The following is a 19343-nucleotide window of genomic DNA, read 5'->3' as shown; positions in this document are numbered from 1 at the left end:
ATAACAGAAATGAATTAGACAGTGTTTGCATTGAGCTCAAAAGGGGTTCAATACACTCCTAGCAGACCTCTGAGTGGTAGGCCTAAGGCCAGCTTTGCACATTACGACATCGCAAGCCGATGCTGCGATGTCGAGTGCGATAGTCCCCGCCCCCGTCGTATGTGCGATATCTTGTGATAGCTGCCGTAGCGGACATTATCGCTATGTCAGCTTCACATGCACTCACCTGTTCTGCGACGTCGCTCTGGCCGGCGAACCGCTTCCTTCCTAAGGGGGCGGGCCGTGCGGCGTCACAGCGACGTCACACGGCAGACGGCCAATTGCAACGGAGGGGCGGAGATGAGCAGTATGTAAACATCCCGCCCACCTCCTTCCTTCTCATTGCAGACGGGACGCAGGTAAGGTGATGTTCCTCGCTCCTGCGGTTTCATACACAGCGATGTGTGCTGCCGCAGGAACGAGGAACAACATTGTACCTGTCGCTGCACCGGCATTATGGAAATGTCAGAGACTACACCGATGATACGATAACGACGCTTTTGCGCTCGTTAATCGTATCAAAAAGGTTTTACACACTACGACATTGCAAGTGACGCCGGATGTGCGTCACTTTCGATTTGACCCCACCGACATCGCACCTGCGATGTCATAGTGTGCAAAGCCGGCCTAAGACATACGGCATGAAAATCAAAGCGAGTGGAATGCGTTAAAACATCGCATTCCACTCTGTCCAATATTACCCTATGTGTCAGCACCCATGAGCAATTATTTTCTCCGCCCTAATCGGACCAAGAAAATAGTAGCAGCATGCTGCGGGTGCAATGCGATCCTTCTTTCTCTCGCACCCATTCAAGTCTATGGGGCGAGAGAAAAATCACACAGCACTCGCATTACACCGGTGTAATGCGAATGTAGAGTGAGAATGGCAATAGCCGGCAACGGAGTAGAGAGGCAGATAAATCCCTCCCTCCCCTCCTCAGTACCGGCCCGCCCCCCGCAGCTGTGGTCTGATCGCACGATCGGACCTCAGTCGCAGGGACACTCGCATGACACTCGGCTCCCGCCGTGCTGCCAGCGTGAGCCGAGTGTCATGCAAGGATCGCAGTAGATCCCCATGTGGCCCTGGCCTTATACAGATTTTTTTCAGGCAAGTAGAGGGTTTTAGATTTATAGCTAATTTATTCTCTGCAAATCAAATCTGTATAAGCTGGCAAATTTAAATTTTAAACATTCCAAGAAATACAGAATATGTAGCCAATGCTATTCTGTGTATGCGTTTGCACCTACAATATTCGGCATGGCATTTTCATATGTCTACATTCATTTAGACTAAAATTCACAGACAAGAATGACGGCTTAGCAGACGTTTTCTATAGGCAGATAGAGTATATATCCTGTCTCTACTCAAGTAAAACACTGAGCACACTAGGAAAAAAGGAACATTTTTGTGCTTATGTAAAGAACGTTAAGAATTAGATATTGAATATATTATAAGAAGATAATAAAATGATACTGAGAATTGTTATGCTGTTGATAAGATTGTAAGAATCCTGACAAAATTTTACTTCTTAGCATTTTTTCAGACAATGCCTGAAGAACTTCCCTTCAATATTAACATTAAGGAACCTCGATGGGACCAGAGCACGTTCGAAGGACGAGCCAGACATTTTTTTATGGTAACAGATCCTCGCAATATTCTACTTGGACCCAAAGTGCTTGATGAATCTAAGACCATTATAGAAAACTACAGGTATATTACATTAAGTAGTGGAATTCTACTGCTTGGCTTTATGAAATATTCTATTACCTAAAATAATGTGTTGAAACTCCAGCTCCACCAAAAAGCTGTAATTTAAAGATATCCTGTAGAGTCAACGCCTGTGTCTATGTCTTATGCCATGATAATAATTATACAATTTACCGTAACTTGTGCAATACTAGAACATTGTGTTGTAGGCAGTTAGGACCAGAGTTGAGATACGCTGTTATTAAATATACAAGTTTAATTTGAATCGTGATATCTTTGTCATTTTAACAATACCTATATCTAAGATTATGAAAATTCAGAGGGATAGTGTACTGGATACCATATACTCTTTAGGGAACACCAATGGGATATCCTGAATCTATAATAACTTATGGTTTAATTTCCTGCAAAAATTCCCACTGGTGACTAAACTAATTGGAGGTTGGAGACATTTCTGATGAGAACTGGGCATCTATGTTGGAATACATCCCCCTTCTCTCACCGAAAAGGCTCTCTCAGCTGTACATTATACTAAGAGATTATAAGTCGCCTGACGTCATGTTTAAGATAAACCTCAAATTACACTCTAATTGCCCTCATTCTACTGGGGAGGGGGAGGGATACTTCATATTCTGTGGACCTGTCCTCGCTTGTGCGCTGTAGCGCCAGTCTCTCTGCAGAGACACCGACTTACTGCCCCGGCCGGGTCGCGTCCTCCCACGCATTCCCCTGGCCATCCACATGTGCTTCTTCCTCCTTCCCCTCCAGGGCCCTGTACATGTTGCACAGAGTTCCTGGGAGTGCATCTAAGATGTGCGCGCACACACACAGGCCTTCCTCTAAAAGGGTCGGCATGCTATTTCCATGAAATGCCTCTCAGCCTATGGCTGAGGGGCACAGTGTATTTAAGGCATCCTCCCATTAGGGTTTCCAGTCTGCTACCTAGCTAGTTGTCAGATTCAGAGCTCCTGTTTCATTATCCCTGTGTCCGTCTCCAGTACCTGCCTTCCCAGACCTGTCTATCCCTGCCATGGCCACCATTCCTGTCTGTACCCGACTGACCAGCGTGCCTCAGTCACCCCACCGGTACCCGTCTATTCCTGAGTCCGTCACCTGCCCTGGCATTCAGCAGACACAGTCCCGGTCACTGCCCTGGGAGTGGTATCTGGCATCCACCTCGCGGTGGACGCTTAGTTCAGCCCCTTCCACTAAAGGGTAAACCCGGGTCCCCCTGTGATCCAGTGGGTTCACTACTCCTGCTCGCTGCCACTACACGGCCGTGAGCATTACATGCGCATTCTGGCTTGTGGTCCATAACCTCACGGAAGTGGCATATGGATGTGAATTGCCTAGGGACCCTCTTGTTTGCATACTGGGCTATGTTGAAGAAGTATGGGTTGATGAGGTAGGATATATTGCTGTCGCTAGATAACTGTATATAGCTAGGAAATTGATTGCCGCACATTGGATTTCTCTGAACCCTCTGTCACGTAAAGAATATGTTATAAATGTGAACTCTCTTATTCTACTGGAAAAAAGAATGCATCTCAAACTAAATAGAAATGCCTACTTTGATGGGCTGTGGTCTTCTTGGTTAGCACGCATTTGTTAATGGTGCATATCTCGGTGTGTAGTGTGGAATGTTTGGCTTATAAGATGCTGTTTTACGTTAATTGGATAAATGTCTTATGGTCTTGATTAGAGATGAGCGATCCTGCTAAGGATTGGTTCAGTTAAGGATCACCAATCCTGCCTGAAATCGCGATTGGATCGACGATCCTAGCCGAACCCATTAGGCAAAAGTGATGTGTTGAAAAATGGTGTAGGTGGGCTGTAAAAGAAAGAAAATAAAAAAATGGGTAAAGCAGTATATACTTACCAAGTCTCACCGCGGCTGCAGCACTATTTCTAGGTCTGTCAATTATCACAAATCCATATTCAATGGTTTCCCATTCTGTCGCATGTGGTCCCTCTTATTTTGATACACAGCCAATATAAGCACACTGCTGTGGGCTGCAGCCTATAGCCATGGACTTTATCTGTGCTGGTATCAATATATGGTGGACCCTATGCCAATTGTTTCATTTATCACCAGTCTAAGGACACAGACAGCATGTGCGATTCCAACCAATCACAGAGGCTGTTTCAAAGGGTAGGGGCGTGGTCCAATGGCAGCCAATCAGAGATGCCGGTGGAAAGGGAAAACAGTGAATTTGCATTAGTGATAATTGTTGGACCCGGAAGTAGAGTTTGCTTCCTTTTTTTTACAGTGGCCAATCACAGGCATGACAATACATGACATGGCTGTCAGGAGCAGGGAGAGGATGGTTTTAGGCGTGGCTGCATTTTTCTGCCCAATTCAGTGGCTGAGCATCAAAATACTTATTTTATATCTATGGATTTTGATACAGATTTGCTACCAATGACTTAAGGCGGCGTTACACGCTACAATTTATCTGACAATATGTCGTCGGGGACACGGATTCCGTGATGCACTTCTGTCATCGTTAGCGACGTCGTTGCGTGTGACACCTACGAGTGACTCCGAACGATCGCAAATAGGTTGAAAATCGTTGATCGTTGACACATCGTTCAGTTTCAAAATATTGTCCGTCGTTTGGAACGCAGCAGACATATTGCTACATTTGACACCCTGCAAACGACGAACAACATCCACACGACCGCCTTGGTCAAACAATATATCGCTGAACGATGTAGCGTCGTTTGTGAGATCTGTACGTGTGACCGCTAATAAACGACCTATGAGCGATCTCGGCAAATCGTAACCACGATCTGGGCGTGTCACATCGCTAACAGGATCGTCATATAAATCGTAGCTTGTAACGCCGCCTTTAAAATCATCAACAATTCTTTATGACAATCTATACTGAAACTGCAGGTTTTTTTGGAAAATATATATAGAGTTTTCATAAACCCATCAGTAGATATTGTGCTCTAAACTGTGGCACATTTAGGCTATGTGCCCACGTGTGTGCGCTCTGCACCGCAGCGTAATGTCACTGCATGTCCGCTTTAGAGCGCAGCTGGAAAGCTCCGTTCTGAAACTTTGGTGATGGCAGAATTCGTGCGCTCTGGATACTGCCTCTCCCTATAGACAGAATGGAGACAGCATGCAAAGCGCACGAAAGAAGTGACATGTTGCTTTTCAGAACGCAGCGATTTGGCAGCATGCAAATCGCTGCATTCTAAAACGCCACGTGAGCATGGATTATGCATAATCTTCATAGATTGTGCAGGGGACGCAGGACGCATGCAGTTATGCTGCAGTGCAGATCGCAGCGTAACTGCATGCAATACGCACATGTGGGCACAGAGCCTTATAGTGCAGGACCCACACTGAAAATCCGTGATAAATCTTTCACTGTAAGGTATTGTCTAAAACAGAAGTGAGAACTGTGAAGATTACATTTTCCAATCCTATTTTAATAGTTTTTTTTACTGAATTTTCAAACTTTAACAGTTCTAAACTCTATTTTTCATTCATCTTACAGAAATGGCGTTCGAACACCGGGACTCACTGAAGACCAGTTATGGAAAGCGAAATACATCTACGATTCAGCCTTCCACCCAGATACGGGAGAGAAGATGGTCTTGGTAGGGCGAATGTCAGCACAGGTGCCCATGAACATGACAATCACAGGCTGCATGCTGACATTTTACAGGTGTGCCTCATCCATCTATCAATTACATATAGAATATTTTCAATATATTGTAATTTTGTCACGGGTGTGTCACAGATGACACACAGTCATGTGGTTTCTAACAATAGAAGGTCACAGCGTTTGGCTGCGCAAAATGCTCCCTGACTTTCTATTGTTCCTGTTGCTAGTATTCATTATACTAGGTAGATTTCCTGCTCAGTTTTCATCTCTTCCCCTTTAGGACCCAGCAGAGATCTCCTTCCATACAGCTGTTGATTTTCACTATTCCCCTTGCATTTAAATACTCCCATCTTCCCTGGACTGGTGCTGGTGATATTATTCAGTTCATGCAAGCTCTGGTTGCAAGCAGGAGGCTTGAACTTATCTGTAGTATAGTTGCTGAAAAATTGCTGAACTTCCACCTGAGTCATCTGTGCATAAGTAATCCATGCACTATTTCACCTGTATGTCCTCCTTGTGTCTTCTATAGTGTTTAGTGGGGTTGATGAAGAGCTAATCCCATCCATTCCCTTTTTAGGGCCCAGCACTAGGGATACCTAGAGTCAGGTATCCGGCTCGGTGCATAGGTGCGGACCCATCTAGATTGGTGATGTACCCTAGGGACCAGCGGTAGGTTTGGTCAGGGGTCACCATCTCCAATTTCCCTAGACACCGCTTTTCCCTTGCTTTACACCATTCACTTGGTATTTTCTCGTACCTAGTGTGACACATTTCCTTGCAAGTCATTGAAAAATCATCAGATACTCAGTATAGGTGTCAGAGTTTGAGTTCTCTAGAACAACAAAATAAGGCCTGTTTCAGACGTCAGTGATTCTGGTACTTTTATGCTAGTTTTTTTTACGTACCAGAATCACTGACATATGCAGATCCATTATAATCAAGGGGTCTGCGCACAAATCAGTGATGTCCATGTGCTCCGCACTGAGACATATTCATTTTTTTCTGGCATCACTGATGTCTCACGGGCCACACTATGGTGTGGTCCATGAAACACGTACCAGAAAAACACGGACAATGAAAATAAAAAGCATTTTTAACTCACCTTCTCCAGCGATGCTGTCTCCAGCCTCTGCTGGCTGCTGCTTCTGAGCTGGCTAATTACTGACATGCATATTCATGTATGCAGGCACAGCCGACCCGGAAGTAGCTGCAGCGGAGGCAGAAACACAGCAGAGCCGAAGAGTTCAGCACCACAGACAGCAGGAGCTGGGACAGGTGAGTTTATCTCCATGTACAATCACGTATCACGGAGTACGGATCACTGATAACACATGGACAATCCATCACATGGAGGGACATACAGTTAGGTCCAGAAATATTTGGACAGTGACACAATTTTCGCGAGTTGGGCTCTGCATGCCACCACATTGGATTTGAAATGAAACCTCTACAACAGAATTCAAGTGCAGATTGTAACGTTTAATTTGAAGGTTTGAACAAAAATATCTGATAGAAATTGTAGGAATTGTACACATTTCTTTACAAACACTCCACATTTTAGGAGGTCAAAAGTAATTGGACAAATAAACCAAACCCAAACAAAATATTTTTATTTTCAATATTTTGTTGCGAATCCTTTGGAGGCAATCACTGCCTTAAGTCTGGAACCCATGGACATCACCAAATGCTGGGTTTCCTCCTTCTTAATGCTTTGCCAGGCCTTTACAGCCGCAGCCTTCAGGTCTTGCTTGTTTGTGGGTCTTTCCGTCTTAAGTCTGGATTTGAGCAAGTGAAATGCATGCTCAATTGGGTTAAGATCTGGTGATTGACTTGGCCATTGCAGAATGTTCCACTTTTTTGCACTCATGAACTCCTGGGTAGCTTTGGCTATATGCTTGGGGTCATTGTCCATCTGTACTATGAAGCGCCGTCCGATCAACTTTTCGGCATTTGGCTGAATCTGGGCTGAAAGTATATCCCAGTACACTTCATAATTCATCCGGCTACTCTTGTCTGCTGTTATGTCATCAATAAACACAAGTGATCCAGTGCCATTGAAAGCCATGCATGCCCATGCCATCACGTTGCCGCCACCATGTTTTACAGAGGATGTGGTGTGCCTTGGATCATGTGCCGTTCCCTTTCTTCTCCAAACTTTTTTCTTCCCATCATTCTGGTACAGGTTGATCTTTGTCTCATCTGTCCAGAATACTTTTCCAGAACTGAGCTGGCTTCATGAGGTGTTTTTCAGCAAATTTAACTCTGGCCTGTCTATTTTTGGAATTGATGAATGGTTTGCATCTAGATGTGAACCCTTTGTATTTACTTTCATGGAGTCTTCTCTTTACTGTTGACTTAGAGACAGATACACCTACTTCACTGAGAGTGTTCTGGACTTCAGTTGATGTTGTGAACGGGTTCTTCTTCACCAAAGAAAGTATGCGGCGATCATCCACCACTGTTGTCATCCGTGGACGCCCAGGCCTTTTTGAGTTCCCAAGCTCACCAGTCAATTCCTTTTTCTCAGAATGTACCCGACTGTTGATTTTGCTACTCCAAGCATGTCTGCTATCTCTCTGATTGATTTTTTCTTTTTTTTCAGCCTCAGGATGTTCTTCTTCACCTCAATTGAGAGTTCCTTAGACCGCATGTTGTCTGGTCACAGCAACAGCTTCCAAATGCAAAACCACACACCTGTAATCAACCCCAGACCTTTTAACTACTTAATTGATTACAGGTTAACGAGGGAGACGCCTTCAGAGTTAATTGCAGCCCTTAGAGTCCCTTGTCCAATTACTTTTGGTCCCTTGAAAAAGAGGAGGCTATGCATTACAGAGCTATGATTCCTAAACCCTTTCTCCGATTTGGATGTGAAAACTCTCATATTGCAGCTGGGAGTGTGCACTTTCAGCCCATATTATATATATAATTGTATTTCTGAACATGTTTTTGTAAACAGCTAAAATAACAAAACTTGTGTCACTGTCCAAATATTTCTGGACCTAACTGTAAATATGATTTTTAGCATAATGTATCACATGAAGTGTATATGTGGTAACTTTTTATGACAAAGGGGTACTTTGCACGCTGTGACATCGCTAGCCGATGATAGCGATGCTTAGCGCGATAGTACCCGCCCCCGTCGCACATGCGATCTCTTGTGATAGCTGCCGTAGCGAACATTATCGCTATGGCAGCTTCACACGCACTTACCTGCCCTGCGACGTCGCTCTGGCCGACGACCCGCCTCCTTCCTAAGGGGGTGGGTCGTGCGGCGTCACAGTGACGTCACACGGCAGGCGGCCAATAGAAGCGGAGGGGCGGAGATAAGCAGGACGTAAACATCCCGCCCACCTCCCTCCTTGAGCATTGCCAGTGGACACAGGTAAGGAGATGTTCCTCTCTCCTGCGGCTTCACACACAGCGATGTGTGCTGCCGCAGGAATGAAGAACAGCATCGTATCTCTTATTGGTGCGACATTATGAAAATGACCGACACTACACAGATCACCGATTTACGACGCTTTTGCGATCGTTTATCGGCGCATCTAGGCTTTACACGTTGCAATGTCGTTACCGACTCCGGATATGCGTCACTTTCGATTTGACCCCGACGATATCGCAGTAGCGATGTCGCAACGTGCAAAGTACCCCTAAAGGAGAATCCATAGCAAAATACTAAATACAGTATGTCCCCATTATGGAATGTTTTACCACCTAGGTCAGAATGGTCTGCTGTTTTTCCCTTCATATGCCCATTCCATGCACTTGAGTCCATTGCCCCCATGTTGCGCTTTTGGCTTTAAAGGAGTTTTTGTAGAATAAAAAAAAAATTAAGCTGATCATAAAATAAATAAAAAAAATTATACTGCTGTTAAATCTCTTGAAACATCAGCACCATTGGTCCTCGCTGATCTTTGTCTTGTACCCCAATGATGACATGCTGTACATGTACTGATGATACCGGCAACCGATCACTAACCTCATTGTCGTAGTCTGAATTTTCAACATTAAACAATTTTTTTTTTCATTTTATCACCTTAAGTTTTTTTGGAATTTCTGGAAAACCACCATACATGTCGCATAAACGTTGGTGGGACCGGCCGACTCTCCAATGTGTATTAGGTGTCTTGTCCGATGATCCTGACATGTGGAATGAGATATGGAGTTTGCAGTTCTCACTTAACATCTGTTCTAATCATTTTCTATGAGCTGAGCTCTGTGCTACAGAATCAGGAGATTATTTGGGATTGAATGGGTACGCGATAACTTCCAAACCTGGTACAAACCCATTGAGCAGTAATTGTGCTTAACACATAATTATTCTATATATTCTCCCATTATTCAATCTACAAGTCCTCTATAGGTACCGTATGTACATTACCTTCATTCTACTTTTCTATATTCCAGCCTATAGTTTAAGCCCATGTTCCCCCAAACGTATCCGAGGCCTGATAGTCATGTGTTGTTATTCTACCACAGAGCTAAGGCTTTACCCGAACCAACATAAGAAGTAGAGCTCTCATTTTAGTGGAAAATTCATGAATTATTAAACTAACTGTTCTTGCCTACAGAACGACCCCAGCTGTTGTATTTTGGCAGTGGATCAATCAGTCATTTAACGCCATTGTTAATTATACCAATAGAAGTGGGGACGCTCCTATCACCAACAGGTAAAACACATTTTGATTCCTCATCATTAGCTATATATACAGTATATATAATATACCCATATCAATATACTGTATGGCAGAGGTGTGAGTGTAAGGACGGGATATCATATCATAGATTCATAAGTTACAGAATATATATACAGTACAGATCAAACGTTTGGACACAACTTCTCATTCAAAGCTTTATTTTCATGACTCTGAAAATTGTAGATTCACATTGAAGGCCTCAAAACTATGAATTGACACATGTGGAATGAAATACTTAACAAAAGAGTGTGAAACAACTGAAAATATGTCTTATATTCTAGCTTCTTCAAAGTAGCCACCTTTTGCCTTGATTACTGCTTTGCACACTCTTGGCATTCTCTTGATGAGCTTCAAGAGGTAGTCACCGGAAATGGTCTACAAGAGAATGCCAAGAGTGTGCAAAGCAGTAATCAAAGCAAAAGGTGGCTACTTTGAAGAAGCTAGAATATAAGACATATTTTCAGGTGTTTCACACTTTTTTGTTAAGTATTTCATTCCACATGTGTTAATTCATAGTTTTGAGTTCTTCAATGTGAAGCTACAATTTTCAGAGTCATGAAAATAAAGAAAACTCTTTGAATGAGAAGGTGTGTCCAAACCTTTGGTCTGTACTATATATATATATTATACATACACACACAGTGTATATTATGACGCTGACTGTGGGGCACATTTACTAATCCTGTATAACATTTACATAGTGTAAAACTAGAGAAACCCTGAAAGTGCACTGCTGTATAAGAAGTGTTATGTGATCCCCTAATGACTTGTTACTTCTACCTTCTGGATTCCAGACAAGTGTTTCGGGATTGAATATATAGATTAGCAACTTTAGTATGTGAAATACTGGGGCAATAATCAATACTGTAAGTGGGCAAAGGGCTTTGGCTGTTGTTCTTGTAATACGAATGAATGGCAATGACTTTATTCGAAATGTTTGCATTAAAATAAATATATTGTGATATTTACATATTGTTCTAGAGCAGAGGTGCCCAACCTTTCTGACCTTCAGAGCCACATTCAGCTCTCAGAGAGGCTCACGAGCCACACTCAATTCTGAGACAAGGTCGCGAGCCACATTAGCGCTCGCTCCTCACAGTAGTGGCACCGAGTGGCCCTATTACCAGTATGACAGTCAAAGCTTTTCCACAGAAATCGGCACACCAAGGTAGTATACCAATTTCCAGGGGTTACTATCTTTATCTGTGTGGGGCTACTAAAAAATGTACCCATCTGGAGACCTGCTCTTCATAGCTGTTTGCTAGACCTGGTGCAAATGCACCTAGCTGACAGACAGCCCCGGGCCACACATTATGAGTCGGCGAGCCACATATGGTTCCTGAGCCACAGGTTGGGGACCCCTGTTCTAGAGACTAATGTCCAGCTTATGTATGAATATAGCAGGTTTACACATAAGTACAGTATATGTTATCAAACGTTCAACAGTTGCAGAATCCTTTACAAGTTCATCCGTTCAGTGTATTTGTGACATATACTTATTTCTTTATCGTTCCTTTGGGAGACCCAGACCATGGGTGTTTAGCTTCTGCCTCCGGAGGACACACAAAGTACTACACTTAAAAGTGTAGCTCCTCCCTCTGAGCTTATACACCCCCTGGTGAGCAGACCCAGCCAGTTTATCGCTTTGTGTTCAGGAGGCATACATCCACACATGCATTCTCATATGATTTTTTCCTTTTGGAATGAGATTGAAGAAGTGCGGGTCCACGTCTGGACCCCCGGCATGTCCCTTCTCACCCCACTGTGTCGGCGGTGTTGTAAGGTTGAATCCAAGGCTGGAGCCTTACATGCCGTGCTCCTTCACCATTCCTCCTGGGCTCTGGCTTGAAGTGGGAGCCAGCACAGTTTCCCTGCCTGGCAGGAGACCGGTTTCCATCCGCAGCCCTTCAGGACCCTGCTGGACCGGAGCACTCATCCCCAGGGACCTGGCCCTGCGTCTCAGCAGCTAAGTACCTGAGACGTTTATATTTTGGGGGTCCCTGTACTTTATTGTTTGGGGAGAGTGTGCTTACTGTATTTATTGGCATTTCCAGCGGGTTCTCTAGCTGTCGCCCGAGAACCGCGCCGATGGTGCCTGCGCGTCGGCCTCGCCGCTCAAATTTAGGCCCCGGCTTTGCCGGAGGCCTAGTTTCTGTTCTCTGCCCTCGCATGTCATTCATGCAGAGGGACAGGCTCGGCTCCTCCCGGCGGCCGTTCTGCACAGGGGAGGGACACTCCCCACTGCTGTGCGTGTCTCCTCCCCTGTAGGTCTCTATGGCCCTCCAGATCCCGCTCTCACAGCCAAGTCCCGCCCCCTCTCTTCGCTCCGGCGGCCATCTTCTCAGACAGAGTTCACTCGGCGCTGGTCTGCACTCTGCATCCCTGCTGAAGTGCTGTGCTTGGGGGTCCGGGCTTCGGGATCTGGAGGGCACACAACACCGCTCCAGCGGTCTGGTAAGCCACAACCGGTCTCTGGTTGTGGACCTCTGTATATACTCTCTGGGGTTCATTCTCTTGCAGAGCCCCCACTCCAGCAGCATGTCTCACACGAGGAGCAAGGCTCCAAAGCTTTATTCTGTATGCGCTGCATGTAAGCTCCTGCTGCCTGAACCGAGCACCTATCCTCATTGTGATGTCTGCTCTAACTTGGCGGTGCCACAGCCTGGAGTCTCACCCCCAGTGGTCTCTCAGGCTGCTCCTGCTCCTGTGGCTGAACCCCCGGCTTGGGTAGAATCCTTTTCTAGGTCTATCTCCCAGTCTTTTGCTGAGTCCATGGGACTTCTGTCCAGGACTTTGATAAATATGCATCAGCCCCCCCCCCTTCACAGGGTGCCCCTACTGCTATGGGTCCCTTAGGTTCGGAGCTCACAGAGGATTCATCATCAGGGCCCAGACCCCGTCCTTCTAAGAAGAGACGCAGGGTTTCCTCTCCCTCCTCCTCCCGCGGCTCTGATCAAGAGCTGACTCGCAGGATGAGGAGGATGCCTTTACAGGGGGCTCGGAGGCTAACTCCATGTACCCCATTGATCTTTCCGAGGGTGACTCAGATCTTAGTGACTTGATTGCTTCCATTAATTCTGTACTGGATCTCAATCCGCCAGTATCAGAGGAGCAACCTTCTCTGGCAGAAAAGCAACAGTTTACCTCGCCTAAGAGAGCAAAGAGTGTGTTCTTTAACCACTCCAGTTTTCAGGCCGCTGTGACCAAGCCCAGGGCCTGTCCTGACAAACGCTTCCCAAAGCGTGGTTCTGATGACCGTTTTCGCTTCCCACCTGAGGTGGTCAAGGAGTGGGCTCAGTCCCCAAAGGTAGACCCTCCGGGGTCTAGGCTCTCAGCCCGGACCGTTGTGTCGGTGGCTGATGGCACCTCCCTTAAGGATTCCACTGACCGTCAGATTGACCTTCTGGCCAAATCCGTGTATGAAGCGGCGGGGGCCGCGTTTTCCCCGACTTTTGCAGCAGTGTGGGCTCTCAAAGCCATCTCTGCTTCTCTAGAGGAGATGCATTCCCTCACCAGGGACTCTATGCCCGAAATGGTTGCCTTAACTTCCCAAGCTTCAGCTTTTTCATCTTATGCCATGTCTGCCATGCTGGAGGCTTCTCACCGAACTGCGGTGGTTTCGGCTAATTCCCTCGTTATCCGCAGGTTATTGTGGCTTCGAGAGTGGAAGGCAGATGCTTCTTCTAAGAAGTACCTTGCTGGGCTCCCTTTTGCTGGGTCCCGGCTGTTCGGAGAACAGCTGGATGAAATTATTAAGGAAGCTACTGGCGGGAAGAGTACTTCGATGCCACAAACCAAAACCAGGAAACCTGCCCAGGGTAGGAATCAGTCGAGGTTTCGCTTCTTTCGTTCCTCCAACTGGTCGTCCTCTAAGCCCTCGGCCTCGTCCACTAACTCAGCCAAGGACCAGAAATCCAACTGGCGCCCAAAAGCGCGTCCACAGAAGACCGCAGGAGGTGCTGCCACTAAGGCAGCCTCCTCATGACTCTCTGCCCGCTCCGGCGACGTCCTTAGTCGGTGGCAGGCTCTCCCACTTTGGCGAAGCTTGGTTTCAACACGTCTCCGATCAGTGGGTGAGAGATATCATCTCCCACGGCTACAGGATAGAATTCTCTTCCAGCCCGCCAAACAGATTTTTTCTCTCAACTCCCCCTTGCTCCAAGGCCGCCGCCTTCTCGCAGGCCGTGGCAGCCTTGCAGGCCAACGGAGTAATTGTACCGGTTCCCGCCCGGGAACGGTTCAGAGGTTTCTACTCAAATCTCTTCCTAGTTCCCAAAAAGGACGGTACCTTCCGGCCCATCCTGGATCTCAAGCTTCTCAACAAGCATGTTCAGGTGCGGCACTTTCGAATGGAGTCTCTGCGATCAGTCATTGCCTCAATGACCCAAGGGGATTTCCTGGCATCCATCGACATCAGAGATGCCTATCTGCATGTGCAAATTGCAGTTTCACACCAGCATTGGCTACGTTTTGCAATAGGAGAAGATAATTTTCAATTCGTGGCTCTCCCCTTCGGGTTAGCCACGGCCCCTCGGGTATTCACCAAGGTCATGGCAGCAATGATTGCGGTTCTGCACCTCCAGGGGTTGGCAGTGATTCCTTACCTGGACGACCTTCTAGTCAAGGTTTCATCCAGCGCAGACTGTCAGCGGAGTGTCTCGCTCACTCTCGCCACTCTAGCCCAATTCGGGTGGCTGGTCAATCTGCCCAAATCCACTCTAACTCCGACCCAGAGTCTCACGTACCTAGGGATGCAGTTCGAGACTTTGCCGGCACTTGTGAAGTTGCCCTTAGTCAAACAGCAGTCCCTCCAGCTAGCGGTGCGCTCTCTGCTGAGGCCCCGCCGTTATACCCTCAGGCATCTGATGCAGGTGCTGGGTCAAATGGTGGCGTCCATGGAGGCTGTTCCCTTTGCCCAGTTCCATCTGCGCCCCTGCAGCTGGACATTCTCCGCTGTTGGGACAAGCGGCCTTCCTCCTTACACAGGTTAGTGGCTCTGTCGCCACAGACCAGGAGCTCTCTTCAGTGGTGGCTTCGGCCCCTCTCCCTGTCCCAGGGGCGCTCCTTCCTGGCCCCGTCCTGGGTGATTCTCACCACGGATGCCAGTCTATCCGGCTGGGGAGCGGTATGTCTCCACCACAGAGCGCAGGGCACTTGGACTCCGTCCGAGTCAGCCCTTTCAATCAATGTGCTGGAAACCAGAGCCGTGCTTCTAGCTCTCCTAGCTTTTCACCACCTGTTGGCGGGCAGGCACATTCGAGTCCAGTCAGACAACGCGACAGCGGTTGCCTACATCAATCACCAAGGCGGGACACGCAGCCGCCTGGCAATGTTGGAGGTACAACGCATCCTTCAATGGGCGGAGGACTCCAAGTCCACCATATCCGCAGTCCACATCCCAGGCGTGGAAAACTGGGAGGCAGATTATCTCAGCCTTCAAACCGTGGACGGTGGCGAGTGGTCCCTGCACCCGGCAGTGTTTCAGTCAATCTGCCGCAAATGGGGCACTCCGGACGTGGACCTAATGGCATCCCGTCACAACAACAAAGTTCCTGTTTACGTGGCTCACTCCCACGATCCCCAGGCATTCGCCGCGGATGCTCTGGTTCAAGACTGGTCCCAGTTTCGTCTGTCCTACGTGTTTCCCCCTCTAGCTCTCTTGCCCAGAGTCCTGCGCAAGATCAGAATGGAGGGCCGTCGAGTCATCCTCATTGCACCGGACTGGCCCAGGCGAGCTTGGTATCCAGACCTGCTCCATCTGTCCGTAGAGATGCCGTGGCATCTCCCGGACCGTCCAGACCTACTCTCGCAAGGTCCGTTTTTCCGCCCGAATTCTGCGGCTCTCAAATTGACGGCGTGGCTCTTGAGTCCTGGATTTTGACGGCTTCTGGTATTCCTCCTGAAGTCATCTCCACTATGACTCGGGCCCGTAAGTCTTCCTCCGCTAAGATCTATCACAGGACTTGGAAAATTTCCCTGTCCTGGTGTCGCTCTACCGACCATCCCCCTTGGCCATTCTCCTTGCCGACCCTTCTGTCTTTTCTACAGTCCGGTCTGCAGCTAGGACTGTCCCTCAACTCTCCTAAGGGACAAGTCTCAGCTCTGTCAGTTCTGTTCCAGCGGCGTCTCGCTCGGCTGGCTCAGGTCCGCACCTTCATGCAAGGCGCGTCTCACATCATTCCGCCTTACCGGCGGCCCTTGGATCCCTGGGACCTTAACTTGGTTCTCACGGTTTTGCAGAAACCCCCCTTTGAGCCTCTTAGGGAGGTTTCTTTGTATCGTCTTTCACAGAAAGTGACCTTTCTGGTGGCCATAACTTCCCTCAGGAGAGTCTCGGATTTGGCTGCGCTCTCTTCGGAGTCACCTTTTTTAGTTTTCCATCAAGACAAGGTGGTTCTCCGTCCGACTCCGGACTTTCTTCCTAAGGTGGTCTCTCCTTTCCACCTTAACCAGGACATTACCCTACCTTCCTTTTGTCCGGCTCCTGTTCATCGCTTTGAAAAAGCCCTGCATACTCTGGATCTGGTGCGTGCTCTCCGGATCTATGTGTCTCGCACCGCTGCACTTAGGCGGTGCACTTCTCTTTTTGTGCTAACCACAGGTCGGCGCAAGGGCCTTTCTGCTTCTAAGCCGACCTTAGCCCGTTGGATTAGATCGACCATTTCGGACGCCTACCAGAGTACTCAGGTGCCTCCCCCGCCGGGGATCAAGGCACATTCGACCAGAGCTGTCGGTGCCTCTTGGGCTTTCAGGCACCAGGCTACGGCTCAACAAGTCTGTCAGGCTGCCACTTGGACTAGCCTGCACACCTTTTCGAAGCACTACCATGTGCATGCTCATGCTTCGGCAGATGCGAGCTTGGGCAGACGCATCCTTCAGGCGGCTGTCGCCCATTTGTGAAGTTAGGTTTTGCCTACTTCTTAGTTTTTCTGTTTATTTCCCGCCCAGGGACTGCTTTGGAACGTCCCATGGCCTGGGTCTCCCAAAGGAACGATAAAGAAAAAGAGAATTTTGTTTACTTACCGTAAATTCTTTTTCTTATAGTTCCGTATTGGGAGACCCAGCTCCCTCCCTGTTGCCTGTTGGCAATTTCTTGTTCCGCGTGTTATCACCGGCTGTTGTCGTGGACAGAGTCTTCGGTTGTTCCGGCTCTTGCTCTGTTCTACTTGTGGGTGGCTATTCTTCTTCAGCTTTTGCACTAAACTGGCTGGGTCTGCTCACCAGGGGGTGTATAAGCTCAGAGGGAGGAGCTACACTTTTAAGTGTAGTACTTTGTGTGTCCTCCGGAGGCAGAAGCTAAACACCCATGGTCTGGGTCTCCCAATACGGAACTATAAGAAAAAGAATTTACGGTATGTAACAAAATTCTCTTTTTTACAGCCAGCTGGGGACAGCCTACGTTAGTGCAACTACCGGTGCTGTAGTGACTGCTCTAGGGCTCAAGGCCCTGACCAAGGTAATGTGATGTAGCAAGCTTCTGCTTATTGTGAACATATTCTGCTTTACAGTGGAACTGCCCTGCATAAAGATACAATATAAGGGCAAAACTATTGACGCGGACACATCACACCTACAAGCTTTTATGACACCCATTTTAAATCCATAGGCATTAAAGGGAACCTGTCAGGTCCAATATGCACCTAGAACCACGAGCAGTTTAGGTCATGCGCACTACTTCAGTTTAAAGCCAAGATGCGTACACTCGGCTTCATAGTGCGCAGGACCCAAACTCCGGGTCATGCGCACTGAGCCGAAATCCCCCGTGGAGACGATGACAGCAGAGAGGTGAGTGAGATCATCCTGTGACACTGCGTATTCATTAGCATAATAGCACACCCACAGGGGCGTACTAACAGGCTAATGGGAGCAATTGGCAAGGGAAGCAACACCCAGGGGGCTACTGCCCTCGCTCATTAGCCTACGGTAAAAGATCTTTAGAATTACTTTTTCTAAAGATCCCTTTATCTATGCTAGTGTATACAGGGACGGTTAGGCAGGGATTAGTAATATACACCCAGAACCGCTTGTGGTGCTGGGTGCATGTTGGACCTGACAGGTTCCCTTGAATATGTAGCTATATCAGCTTCCACTCTACTGGGAAGGTGCTCTAGAATATTTTGGAACTGTCTATGTGAATTATTGCCTGTTCATCCAGAAAAATATTTGTGAGGTCAGACGCAGATTTTGGATATGATGGCTTGGCTCACAATGTCCATTGTAATTCAACCTGAAGGTGTTGGATGTGGTTGAGGTCAGGGTTCTTGCGGCCGGTCAGGTTCTTCCACACCAAACTCTCACTCCCCCAATCGTGTTTATGGAGCTTGCTTGGATCTCTGGGAGCAGAAAATGGCCTTCCCCAAACTGTTCCCACGAAGTTAGAAGCTACAATTGTCCAAAATGTCTTGTATGCAGAAGAATTAAGATTTTTTTTCACTGGAGCTGAGGGGCTGAGGCAAACTTCTGAAAACATCATCTTCCACCAAGCTTTACAACTGGCACAATGCCCTTAGGTTGATCTTATTTGCATAAACTAGACTGCCAGATAGAGTAATGTGATTCATCAGTCCATAGGGCACATTTCTACTGCTCCAGTGACAGCTGCTTTACATCACTCCTTCTCATGCTTGGCATTAAGCTTGGTGATTTAAAGCTGCATGCAGCTGTTCGGCCATTGAAACCCATGCGGTGAAGCTTCCAGAGGGGCGCAGTGTTTGTGCTGATATTAATGCCGGTGGAGGTTTGGACTCTGCAGTTATGGAGTCAGCAGAGTGTTGGTGACTTTTGTGCCCTCTGCTCCTCAGCACTCGGTCCCCCACTCTGTAACATAATGTGGTCTCCACTTCGTGGCTGAGCTGCTTCAGTTCCTTCCACTTCCAAAATGTCTTGTTACACTGGTGGCTCTTATTACAGGACCACACTGGTATCAGGGAGATCTGCAACTATTTAGTATATGATTAGTTATGCAGATTCTTATTATGCCACTGCATTGTTACTATTTTGCTCCTAAAAATCTAAAATTTTAATTTTTATTGTTTTGTTAGTATGGAATAGATGAAGAAGGCTAGCAGTCTGAAAAAACTACTAAGGCACATGTCCCAATTTTGTGACTTGACTGATTGAGTTGTTGGGTCAATTTGTAGTAGATCTGAATGTAATGGAAGAGAGCCTTACAGATTGGACAATAACTTCCATTATGTGACCAAATAACCCAATATACAGTATATTCTAACATCTGAACAAGATCAAATTATTATAAGGCACAACCGGACGCAA

General features: G+C 47.2%; 1 protein-coding gene across 2 annotated transcripts in view; it reads left to right on the top strand.

The window, feature by feature from the left end:
• The window catches only part of SFXN3 (sideroflexin 3), a 50169-nt gene that overhangs the window by 10018 nt on the left and 20808 nt on the right, over positions 1-19343 (top strand). The window contains exons 2-5 of one of the 2 annotated variants that reach the window (XM_075352310.1): positions 1573-1750; positions 5260-5430; positions 9945-10043; positions 17451-17526. In XM_075352310.1, the coding sequence (XP_075208425.1) occupies positions 1587-1750; positions 5260-5430; positions 9945-10043; positions 17451-17526 (510 nt within the window). In that variant the 5' untranslated portion in view covers positions 1573-1586. The remainder of the gene's footprint in view (positions 1-1572; positions 1751-5259; positions 5431-9944; positions 10044-17450; positions 17527-19343) is intronic. The other variant, XM_075352311.1, reaches the window with a different exon arrangement.

The sequence above is a fragment of the Anomaloglossus baeobatrachus genome, chromosome 5 (assembly GCF_048569485.1).
Source record: "Anomaloglossus baeobatrachus isolate aAnoBae1 chromosome 5, aAnoBae1.hap1, whole genome shotgun sequence".
NCBI lineage: Eukaryota > Metazoa > Chordata > Amphibia > Anura > Aromobatidae > Anomaloglossus > Anomaloglossus baeobatrachus.
The sequence above is the reverse complement of the archived record's forward strand: the minus strand, read 5'-3'. Positions and strand labels throughout refer to the sequence as shown.